Source organism: Tympanuchus pallidicinctus, unplaced genomic scaffold (genome assembly GCF_026119805.1).
Source record: "Tympanuchus pallidicinctus isolate F22 unplaced genomic scaffold, pur_lepc_1.0 scaffold13, whole genome shotgun sequence".
Lineage (NCBI taxonomy): Eukaryota > Metazoa > Chordata > Aves > Galliformes > Phasianidae > Tympanuchus > Tympanuchus pallidicinctus.
The window spans coordinates 18077789-18089047 of NW_026294648.1; the positions used below are offsets into that span (position 1 = coordinate 18077789).

At 57.1% G+C, this 11259-nt stretch overlaps 1 protein-coding gene across 2 annotated transcripts in view; it reads left to right on the forward strand.

The window, feature by feature from the left end:
- EFNB1 (ephrin B1) overlaps nucleotides 1-10789 on the forward strand; it is a 46944-nt gene extending 36155 nt beyond the window's left edge. For both annotated transcript variants that reach the window (XM_052673407.1, XM_052673408.1), the window contains exons 3-5: nucleotides 5967-6059; nucleotides 7033-7161; nucleotides 7882-10789. In XM_052673407.1, the coding sequence (XP_052529367.1) occupies nucleotides 5967-6059; nucleotides 7033-7161; nucleotides 7882-8270 (611 nt within the window). In that variant the 3' untranslated portion in view covers nucleotides 8271-10789. The remainder of the gene's footprint in view (nucleotides 1-5966; nucleotides 6060-7032; nucleotides 7162-7881) is intronic.
- Nucleotides 10790-11259: the final 470 nt, after the last annotated feature.

Below are 11259 nucleotides of genomic sequence, written 5' to 3' on the forward strand. Positions count from 1 at the left end.
TCACTTGTGTTCAAGCATCTTCCTCTGTGTGGCATCTCGGTTCTTGCCCAGGGGCAGCAGCAGAGCTCCTGGGAGGTGGGCAGGTGTTCATGCGGCCAGGATGCTGAAAAGCAAATCTTTTGTTGTATGAGTCCTTGTGCCACATCTCCGGGTTTGTGGGTTGCATGTGGAAGGGTGAGGGAAAGTGAGAGCCCAGCAGCGTGTGTCTGCTCTGCAGGCTGATGCTGTTCCCATGTTCCATTCTGCCTGTTGGCACGCATTCTCAGCCTCCCCTGCTGGAACTGTGCGCTGTGGTACAGCTGCCTTTCTGTAAGGGATGGGGTTAACAAAGTGTTTTATTGGTCCTGGTGTTGACTTGGCCCTGGCCAGCAGAAAGCTTCCCTCGCCCCAGACAGACCCAGTGCAACCACTTACTGTTTTCCAAGGCGCGTCTGGTGCTATTCACCAGCAGTGTGCTAGCAGTGCTGGAGCAAAGAAAATGCAGTCTGGAAGGTGTGAGCTCTGCAGGCATCCAGCAATGGGTGCAGCACAGGGTCTGTCTGCACGGCGGCTCCGGCTGCTGCGCTTGCACAGGGCTGGGGCACCACGAGCCCCCGGTGCTCCTGCTGCAGGGAGGATGTCTGCTTTGTTCAATGTTTTGTTTACTTACAGCTACGTTTGTTTATTTATGTATTTATACTATATATTTATGTATGTATATTGAATTTCCAACGTGCATTTGTTTATTTATTTATCCAGCCTGTATTTATGCAGCCAGGTACATCCAGGGCTGCCTGCTTGCTGCTGGTGGGTGGCAGCACTCTGCACATCCTCCTGGTGCATCGCTGCAGTCAGTGGTGCTTCGTGCCATCCTCTCCCTCCCAGGGGACAGCTGGAGCTGTGTGTCACCATCACGTGCCACCAGCCAGGTCCCTGCAGCACGGCTGTGCCAGTGGAGCTGTGTTGGCAGCACGCTGCTCTGCACGGGGCTGTGCCTGTGCCTTGAGAGCAAAGCCACAAAAGCTGACTGTACTGGTGGTTCAAAGCTGCTGTTGGGGTTGGTGCTGGAGGAGCTGTGATGTGTGTGGGTTGTGGCAGTGGGGGCAGCAAATGGTGCTGGGAAGTGAGATGAGTTTGCACCCCACTGCTCTTGCAGTCCCAGCTCGTGCGCTCCTGGGATGGTGCGTCCTGTGGCAAACATCCACGTTTTTCAAGCACTCTTTGTGGGACCCGGAGAAGCAAAGAGGAGGAGGCAGGGAATGAACGGGGAGCGTTAACTGTAAGCTGCGTTCCACGAGCAGGACGGTGCTGGGGCTGCAGCAGGTCCTTGAGCTCTGGAGTGCAGGGTGGGAGCAAACCCCAGCGCTGCCGTCAGCGTGAGCTCTGCTGTGAGCAGAGCTGGGCTCACCGGCTGCTGGCCGGCCGTGTGAAACCCAAGCCCTGTGCCTCCTGCAGCAGCCCAGGGCCGGCCTGGATGCGTGCGCATTGCTGGGGCTGTGGGGCCCCTTCCCGGCGCAGCTGCTGTTGGGATCGGAGGCGGCTCCCAGCCCTGCTGGCAGCCCGACAGCTCCGTCCCCGGTGTGTGGGGAGGGTGCGGGGGGCTGCGTGCGGGGCTCAACTCCCCCCAGCATCAGTGGGGAGGGGTAAAGTAATGGGGGTCATAACAGGAATGTGTGCTGGTGCCTCATGGCTTGCAAGGAGGCACGTGTGACCGAGCACACGGTGTCCCTGCTGGGGGGGAGCTGGCAGTGTCCCTGCGCTCCTGCAATGTCCCTGTGCTCCTGCCCCGGTGGGGAAGAGGGAGCAAGATGCTCCAGGGTGGAGCTGAGCAGCACTGCAGCACACGCACCAATGCCTTCCATGCAGTGTGGTGTGTGAGGGTGCAGAAAACAACCAGAAAGACAAGAGAGCAGGGAGGGTGGCACGGGCTGTTTTTGTTGCGAAGCTTCCTGCAGTGCGTTTGCGGATCTGCACCCAGGGGTGCGAGAGGTGTGTGCAATCCGAGTGCAGGGCTTGGGGCTCAGCGAAAGGAAGGGAAATCCGCCGTGAGCGCCGCTGCAGGCTGTGAGATAGAGTGTGGAAACCTGAATCTTTGACACTTCTGGGGGTGAGGGAGGGCTGCGGGCCAGCGGCCGCGCCGTATCCATGCGGTACTTGGCTGGGTCTGGAGCGGGGCTGTTGTACACAGATGGAAGAGTAATTAAGAATAATAAAAGGAAAGAGACTTGGATTCGCTACAGTCTCAGCACATTAATTGTGCTTTGGGGCCCAAATCATAACGGAGTCCTGCTAGAGGGAATCCAGAAGAGAAACCAAACGTCTCGCTCTGTCCAAGGCTGACCGTTTAAGAGACCCTTGCCTTTATCTGCTGCCAGGTATTACTTCCAGAGGTTCCAACTTGCCAAAACCAAGCTCTTGTCTGAAATATTTTTAGTGGAGGAAACAAAGCGATTTGGTGCAGCTCTATGTGGAGTGGTAGGAAGGCGGAGAGGATGCACTGGGAGTGCAGTGGGATGGGAGTGGGAGTGCTGCTGGAGGTCCCTCCCATCCCCACGGCAGGTCCTGCCCATCCATTGAGGTGTGCCATGGGCTGCTGCTGGGTGGGTCCTGTGCCCGAGGAGCGGGGTGAGCAGTGTCAGCCCGCTGAGATCCTGCCTGTGCTCCACGCAGGCTGAGCATCTCTTCTGAATTGACAAGCAATTACATGGTTAATAGTATCAATGTTAAATCCTCATCGCTCAGCAGCCTGAGGCTTAATGCTTCATTAAGGCAAAGGCATCTAATAGCTCTCCGGGCTGGGAGCTGTGCTGTCTTTAAGCCCGAGTAGAAGTGATTTGTCTGGAGGCTGCTTTTGTTCTCCTGGTCCTACAGGAGCTGTGAATCCCCTCGGATCCACAGGGACGTGGGAAGGTGGCACTGGGCACTGCTGTACCCGGCCCTGTCTCTGCCTGCACTGCCAGGGTGTGAGATCTGCCTCTTCCCATCCCTGCATCTCCCCAGCTGCATGTGTTGCTTTGGGGGTCTGCCCTGCGAGTCACCTGAGGCCTTAGGGCTGCTTCCATCCTACAGCAGCCTCGTGGTGCCGCAGGATGCAGGGATGTGGTGCACAGGGGGGCAGTGGGTCTGACCCTGCCTGGTGGCTGGCGTGTGGCTCTGCCTCACTTCTGTGATTGCTGTTACTGGCTGTCTCCAGCATGCCACCCAAGAGATAATCTTCTCATGAACCCGCTGTGCAGTATATATATATTTATCCTTTCTCTCCCATACGTTGCTTTGTGTTTGGTGATGCCATTTAAAATCTGTGCTGCGCATTGCTGCCACAGCTCCACACCTGTCTTAGCAGCTCCTACCAGCAATACCTGGACATCAGCTGTGAGCTTTCCTGTCGTTGCCAGGAAGGTGCTCCCCAGGTTGCACGCTGCTCCTGAGCCACTCCTGTGGCTGCTGATACATCCTCAGTGAGAAGCAAGGCGTGCACAGCGCCTGGTGGTGCACCTGTGAGCTGCTCTTCTCTCTTTGTTCCAGCTGGATTTTAGGTGCGTTGGACAAAAGGACTTTTTCACCTGAAATATCCTTATTTCCTTGCTTGCACTTCTCCAGCTCACCTGCATGGGGGCTGCTCACGGCGCGCTGCATCCTGTGCCCACAGCCCTGCAGCAGCCCCTCGGTCTCCCTTCGCTGCTCACATACAGCCTGCCAGAAGCTGTGCTGCCGTGTCACTGGGATGTGGCTGTGCTGCCCGTGCTGCCGGCTGTGCTTTGGCTGTGGCCTATTTTGGTCCAGCCGGAGCTGAGGGCGCACGTCCTCATTTCAGGCCTGATTCAAGAGGCTGCACTGCAGACGACAGCCATGGTTTTTGGGAGCGTTTTGCCCTCTTTGCTGCCCCTTTCATGTTCTCTCAAGTAGCTGCTGCTTTTTTTTTTTTTTTTTTTTGTGGCTCCCCTTTCAAAGCTCCTTTTTCTACTCGTAATTATTGTGATCGGGATAAGAAGAGGCTCCTTCAACAAAGTCTTACATGCTGCTTGGGAGAAAGGACGCTCAGCTGTGTCCTCTTCAGCCCATCCATGTGATTCTCCATCTGGCACTCTTTTATATCGTTTGAACATTTGATATTTTGGTCTGAAAGCCATGTCTGTGGAGTTATTTTGGAGAAATCGACGTCTCCCGCTGCCGCCACGTGCTCTAGCTTTGCAAGATCTCCAGCACTGCAGCCATGCTTTCTTTTGGTCATTTTGCTGTCATCAGTTATCACCTCCTAAATAAGACCTCGTGGTCTGCGGAAGTGATTGCAGTGCTGTTTCACAGCCCTGCTGGCTGTGCAGGAGCTCTGTGGAGCTGGGTGCTGTGATGCTCCAGGCAATGAGACGTGTGGGCAGGCTGCAGTTTGGGCTGGAAGCAGGTGGAAATGAGTTTGTCCCCAGGAGGTGCCCGGCTCCTGGCTGTGGGATGGTGTTGCCCCGTTCCAAGATGCAGGACTGGGGTCTGTTGGAGATGGAGCAGCCCCAGGTGTGCGTGGAGCAGCCCGTGTCCCCTTTTGGTGCAGTGTGATGCTGGGCAGGGTTCATGGAACATCTTGGTTTATTTCAGCCCAAAAGCAGTGCCTCTGGCCTTGGAATGCAGAGCTGCTGTCTGTCCTGCAGGAATGTGCTCCCTCAGATGTCTTTATGGGCTGTTGGAGCTTGGGCCTGAACTCGGCTCAAGTTGGGAAGAGCTCATGCAAGCACTGGGGGACATTTCTCTGCTTTCCTCATACCTTTGCATTGACATTTATGCTGCTGGTGCTCCTATCAAACTGACCTGTGGGCATCCAGCTCCGTCCATGGGCTGCTGGCTGCCCAAGAAGCTCTAATGAGCAAAATGCTCGCTGAGGTTGGATTGCAGGATGGTTTTGGACCAAACAGAGGGCTTGCAGGCCCAGCTCTGGCATGGTCCAAGCTCACGTTGCAAGCTCAGCTGTGTTCCTGAGGGCTCCAGCCCCACAGGGAGACAGCATCAGAGCTCCCACGGCTCTCAGACCTGCCCTGGCCCTGCTGCAAAGCATTACCCATTCCTCATCCTGGTGCTGCACCGTGGCCCAACGTGGCTCCAGAATGGTGAAGATGTAGCATGGGGGGACACGGTCGGTGGGCATGGTGGGATGGGTTGGAGTTTGGTGACCCGAGAGGTCTTTTCCAACCTGAATGACTCTGTGATTCTAAGGCTGCCTGGTGGATGCTTGACCTGGCTGCTTTGGTGGTTTCCCCTCCCGTGCCCCATCCTGCTGTGGGTACCAGGGGATGCAGCTCACTGTGTTCCCACAGGAGGGAGGCTTAAAAAATCTGTGCCGGCTAAAGAAAAAAGTTAATGTGAATTTAACTGACTTCTGCCCTGCAATTAAAGCCATTCGAGCCCATTGGGGCTCTGAGTTTACATTCTTTACTGAGGCACAGTGTGTAATTATATATGTATAATTTAAACTGTGCATATGCATGTGTTCCTATTATACACTGAGGAGCAAAGGAAATTATCCAGGAATTAAAGGGGGAGGAGGGTGCAGGCACTGAGAATGGCTCACTTGTGTGGATGTGGTGGCAGGGGGAAGCTGGAGGGCTCACATCCTCGCCGCTGCGAGCATCTCTGGGCCAGGCCTGCCCAGTGCTGGCCGCTGGCAGCCACGAGTGAGGAATAACCCTTCGTGTTCTTGTGCTGCACCTGGTGGGCACTGTGCTGCAATCGGAGGAACCTGGAGCTGCAGAGAGTGCTCTGTGTGGCTCCTGATGGGTGAATATGTGGGCAGCTTTCATGCTGCTTTACAGAAACCACCCTGAGATGGTTCTGTAGGGCAGGGGATGTGCAGAGAGGTGGACGCGTCTTTTTCTCTGCTCCTTGGCATTGTTCTAAGCTGGCCCAAGGGGACGAGGCACAGGCAGGAGAGAGATAAATAAAGCCAGCTTGTCAGCACTGTGTGTTCCTTACAACTCTGTAACCCCTGCCTTTCACCCTTACAGCCACCTCTAATGGGACACTGGATGGCCTGGAGAACCGGGAAGGAGGGGTCTGCCAGACGCGCTCCATGAAGATCGTCATGAAAGTGGGGCAGGGTGAGTGCTGGTGTGTGGGCACCAAGTGCCTGGGGCAGGAGAAGGGCTTCCTTCGGTTTAGTCTGAGCGAGGCAAGCTGGGGGAGCTGAGGGGTGAGGAGCTGCTTTGTTCCTTGCTAAGGCTGTCAGGTTGAATTGGTTCTGTTTCCATGCAAATAAGTTGCAGCTTGCAGCAGGCTGCCATTCCTGGGGTGCTTATCATCCCTCCACACCCGCAGAGGAGCTGAAAACCCTTCCCATTTCCCTTTCTGCCCAGCCGCCATCATAGGCCTTCAAGTTGTCCTCAAATGGCTTTGCTTCCTGATAGAGCTTCCTCCAGCTGTGTTATGGCAGCCTGTCTTTTCGGTTGGGAAGCTGAACCAGGGCCCTGGACCCAGCATGAGGTTGTTTCTGCTTTCTGGGGACGATGAGGCCGGGCCAGTTGCCGTTGAGAGCATGGACAACTTTCAGAGTTGATTCAATGGGCTTCAGGGTCTCTGCCCTGGAGCCCCCCTTCCTGTGCTGCCGAGCGCCTCCAGTTCCATCCATGCCACAGGCCTGTGTTGGCCCCACCGTGGATGCAGAGCTCCTGCTGCCTGCTTCCCATTATTTTGTTTTCACGTTGGGGCCAATATTTATAGCAAACAAAAGAAGCCGTGCTGCAGCCCTGGCAGCCTCCCTTCCTTCGTGGTCTTCCTGCTCCCCTGCAAGGAGCGCAATGCAGCCCACGCACAGGGGGTTGGAAAGCATGAAAAGATGTCGGGTGTGGGACAGGGTTGGGAAGCACCTTCTCCCAAACTCTGCATCCCCATGCCTCTTCCAGGAGGAGCCCATCTGCACAGATGTTCCCTGGCTGCATCCTTGTGTCAAGGTTCTCTTACTGTTGGGCTTGCCACTCTTGTGTGTTTAAGCCACAGCAGAGTGGCTGTGTTGGGGTGGCCAGCTGTGGTAAGGTTGTCTTGAGATTTCTTATCCATCACTTCTCCTCCCCTCAGATCCAAACGCGGTGATCCCAGAGCAGCTGACGACGAGTCGGCCCAGCAAGGAGGCAGACAACACCGTGAAAATTGTGACACAGAGCCCACGCCACAAAGTCCCCACGGTGGAGGAGCCTGGCAAGCCAGGTAACTTCTGCAGGAATGTGCTGTGCAGGCTGGAGCTGTGCGGGGTGGCAGGGTGGCTCCGTGCTGAGTTTGGCGTGCGTGCTGCAGGATGCTGGGCACTGCATCCCTGCACCTGCTGCATCCCTGCATCCCCAGCATCTCGCGGCCCAGCTCTGCACCGGTGGCCCAGTGAGGTGCTGCTGAGCAGAGCTCTCAGGCTGTTTTCCTGGCTCCGGGCTGTGCTGGCAGCAGTGCAGCAGAGAAGTGCTGTTTCAGCACACTCCTCCTCCTCCTCCCTCTGCTGCCCATCTGTTCCTCCACGTACATCTGAGAGGTTTTGGAGGAGTTGAGGTCCTTGGGTTTTTGAGCCGAGCCAGTGTGAAAGCCCTTTGAAGGTGGTTTCCTGAGTTCCTGACCCTGCTGAGAGAAAAGTGAAATCAGATGAAGTAGGGAAAAGTTGCTCTTTTCTTCTCCTGCGGCGCAGCCAGCCAAGCGACCGCCCCTCGGGGGCCAGGGTCAGCAGGAGGTGGGGGTCAGTCATCGGATATTGCAGGGCTCTGGGCACCAGACCCCGAGATCCTTACTGTGTGCAGAGCTTCCAGGGTGCAGCCCGGTCACGGCCCAGCGCTGAGCCGTGTGCTGGGTCTGGAGGGGGGGGGGTTGTGAGATGTCCCATGTGGGGCTGGGTGGGAGGGCAGGGAGCCCAGCTGCTACACTGACGCCCATCTCCCTTCCTCGCAGGCTCCGTCAACCAGAACGGCCAGGAGACCCAAGGTCCCAGCGACGGGTTCTTGAGCTCCAAGGTCGCCGTTTTTGCCGCCATCGGCGCAGGCTGCGTCATCTTCATCCTCATCATCATCTTCCTCGTCGTCCTCCTGATCAAGATCCGCAAGCGGCACCGGAAGCACACGCAGCAGCGGGCCGCAGCCTTGTCCCTCAGCACCTTGGCCAGCCCCAAATGCAGCGGGAACGCCGGCTCAGAGCCCAGCGACATCATCATCCCCTTACGGACTACAGAGAACAACTACTGCCCGCACTACGAGAAGGTGAGCGGGGACTACGGGCACCCCGTCTACATCGTGCAGGAGATGCCCCCTCAGAGCCCAGCCAACATTTACTACAAGGTGTGAGGAGCAGCCTGGGCACGCCACGCAGGAGCGCCCGGTGGGGCCGGCGGCGGGAGGCAGCGTGGTGCCCGGCCGCGGCACGGCGCGGGAGCGCAGGGGTCTGGCGCCTGGCAGCGCCGTGCTCACCCGTGCGCTGCCTCTCCCTCTTTGTATTTAGTTTTGTAGTTCTCAGCTTTTGTAATCCCAAGACTTTGAGGGTGAGCCGCCAGCATCCTCCTCTCCTGCTCGGACTGTGGCTGCAGCGCGCGCTCTGCCTTCCCGCGCCCGCCTGCCTGCGCGCCTCCGGCACCCGCGGACTCCCACCTCCCCTTCTGCACTTTGGGATTTCCCCTCGTCGCCTCCACGCCAAGTGCCCGTGCGGGGGGCCTGGGAGCTGCGACGGACGCCGAGAGGAGCAGCGAGGAGCCCTGGGAGGAGGAGGATGCTTCGCCCAGGTGCCGAGATGCAGAGAACTGTGCAGGGAGGAAGCTGGCAAACCCGATTTACTACTACTACTATTATTATTATTATAATTATTTTAATTTTTTTGTAACATTTTTATTTTTGTGAATCGTGGCGGGAACCCCCCCGCCCTGGGCACATGCCACAGCCTCCTTCCAGCACGCCGTCCTGCTGGCGCAGGCAGATCCGCCGCTGCCGTTTTAAACTTTTGTGTTCGTAGCTGTTGACTCTTGTTTTAGTCTCTTTATAAAAAGAAAGAAAGAAAAAAAAAAAAAAAAAAATCACATAAATGATGTCTCAAGCATTCAGCGCGTGGGGCTGCGAGCACTCCTTCTGCCTGTGGAGCAGCAGCAATCCTGGGCAACCCCAGGGCATCCTCCTGCCCAGGGCTCCGGGCAGTGCGGGGCAGAGGAAGGCCCCGTGCAGGTTCCCGTCAGGCTGGGACTGCTGGAAGCAAAATGTGGAGCAGCTGGGGGTGGAGGGAGGGCAGGGCTGGCAGCATGTCCCTTGTCACCGCTCCCGTCCCAGAGCTGGGGCTGCAGATGGCTGGCCCGGGGTGCAGCCCTGCAGCGCTTCTCCTTGGAAAGCAAAACTGGAAAACAATCATACAGGACATTGCCAGGAGCAAGCTGATGTCTGGGTCACCATCCATCCATCCTTCCATCCATCTTTCCATTCATCCATCCAGGCAGGGCTGCTCGCCCTCGGGGAGCTTCACCCCCCTCCTTGTCACCTCAGCCTCATCGTGCCCTGGCTCATGTTTGCAGGGGAGGCATTGCGGTGCTGCGGCGCTCAGTGCTCCACGTGCAGCCATCCCACAGCCTCTGATGCAGTTTCTCCAAGCCCAGCCCCCCTGGCTGCTCACCCAGCCCTTCCATCACACCGCGCTGTGCCGCTGCCTGGCCCATCTCATGCCTTGAAGTGGAAGGGCTGAGCTTTGGGCTGTCCTGGTGGGACGCTCCCAGCTCTCTGCCACCCTGGATGCACGCTGGGGCCGGCGATAACAGCCCTGTGCCCTGCCCTTCTCAGCCCTCGCATTCCTTTTTCCTTTCAGAAGTAGCTGCTTTTGCTCAGGGAGTGAGTGTGGGGTGAGGGGGGGCTGCTGCCTGCCGTGTGCCCCCGGCCCCGCTTCTCGCCCTGCTCCGGGCACCTGCCTGCGGCTCCAAACCGGGCTGCAAAGTGCCCAAAGAGCGAGAGAGCTGCTCTGCCAAAGTGCCTTGATGAGGAGAGGGCCGGGGGTGGCAGGAGGGGGCAGCCCCAAGGTGCCATCGGGGAGGGGCTGGGGCAGGAGTGCGGTCCTGAGCGGAGCGTTCCTTTGTGTTGCTTTGGTTGTGTTGTTTTGAGGTGGGGATGGAGCAGTGCGGGCGGCCCCAGCTCTGCTCCCCTCCTCTCTGTGGGCATCCCTCTCTCCTCACCCTCCCACAGAACGCCCTCCAGACCCCCTCGGCCCTTTGCCTTCCCCTACGGGTGTCTATGCAGATGCTGCGCTGCGCCGGCGCTGCCCCAGGCTGTGGGCTCTGCTCTCCATCGCGGTGAATTATGTCTTAAAAGAAAAAAATAATAATAATTTAAAGCAAAGCCCTCAAATTCCCCCCAAAATAACGGTATGGAAGTCCCCAGGGGCTGTGGCAGCAGGGAGGGAGGCGATGTATAGAGGGAAGGGTTGGGTGAGGAGCCCCATGCCAAAACCCGACGGCCGCGTCCTCACGACGATCACCGAGCAGCCGCGTCCCCTCTGCAGCTCCGTGGTGTGGGTGGAGATGGGCAGACCTTGTAAATAGGTGTGCAGGAGCGGGGAGTGGAGCTTTCGGGTCTGGCTGAGCCCTCAGTGCTGTGCCCTGGCTCACGGCGTCCCTTTCTGCTGCTCGCTGTGAGCGCTGCGCTTGGTTTTGGGTTGTTGGTATTTCGGTTTTTGTTTCTGGTTTTCGTTTTGTTTTCCCCCCCCCCTCCCCCCCCCCCCGTTGTTGTTTCCTTTTTGTTTCGTTTGGTTCGTGTAAATAGTAGTCTTTTTTGGAAGAGATAATGTAAAGATGTTTTGTATAAACTCTGAATTATTTTCTGGTTGCTTTTTCTTAGAAAAACAAACAAACAAACAAACAAACAAAAAAAAAGAGAAGTAAAAAAAAAAAAAAAGGAAAAAAAAAAAGGGAAAAAAAAAAAAAAAAAGAAAATTTAACCATGAGAACGGGTGTAAAAACATTTGTCATACTGCAATCCACCCCAGAGCCCCTGCGGGGGTCCCACGGTGCCCCTGGGGGGGGTGCTGGGTGCTGCTGTGCAGGGTGCTCCCCGTGCCCCACTGCAGGAGGGTGCTGAGCGCGGGCTGAGGGCTGGGCAGTGCAACATCAGCGATAGGAGCGTCCCATTCGTCTCTTTTTATTTTAAAAAGACCCATCAAAGCAGATAGAAACCCCAAAACCTCCATGCGGCATCCTGAGGTCCTGCTCTGCTGTTGCAGCCCCGCAGAGCTGCTGCTGTTGCAGGGCCCCTTTTTCCCTCTGCCAGGGGGCAGCCAGGGGACGGGGTGCCATCGCCCCCAGCGCAGGTGACG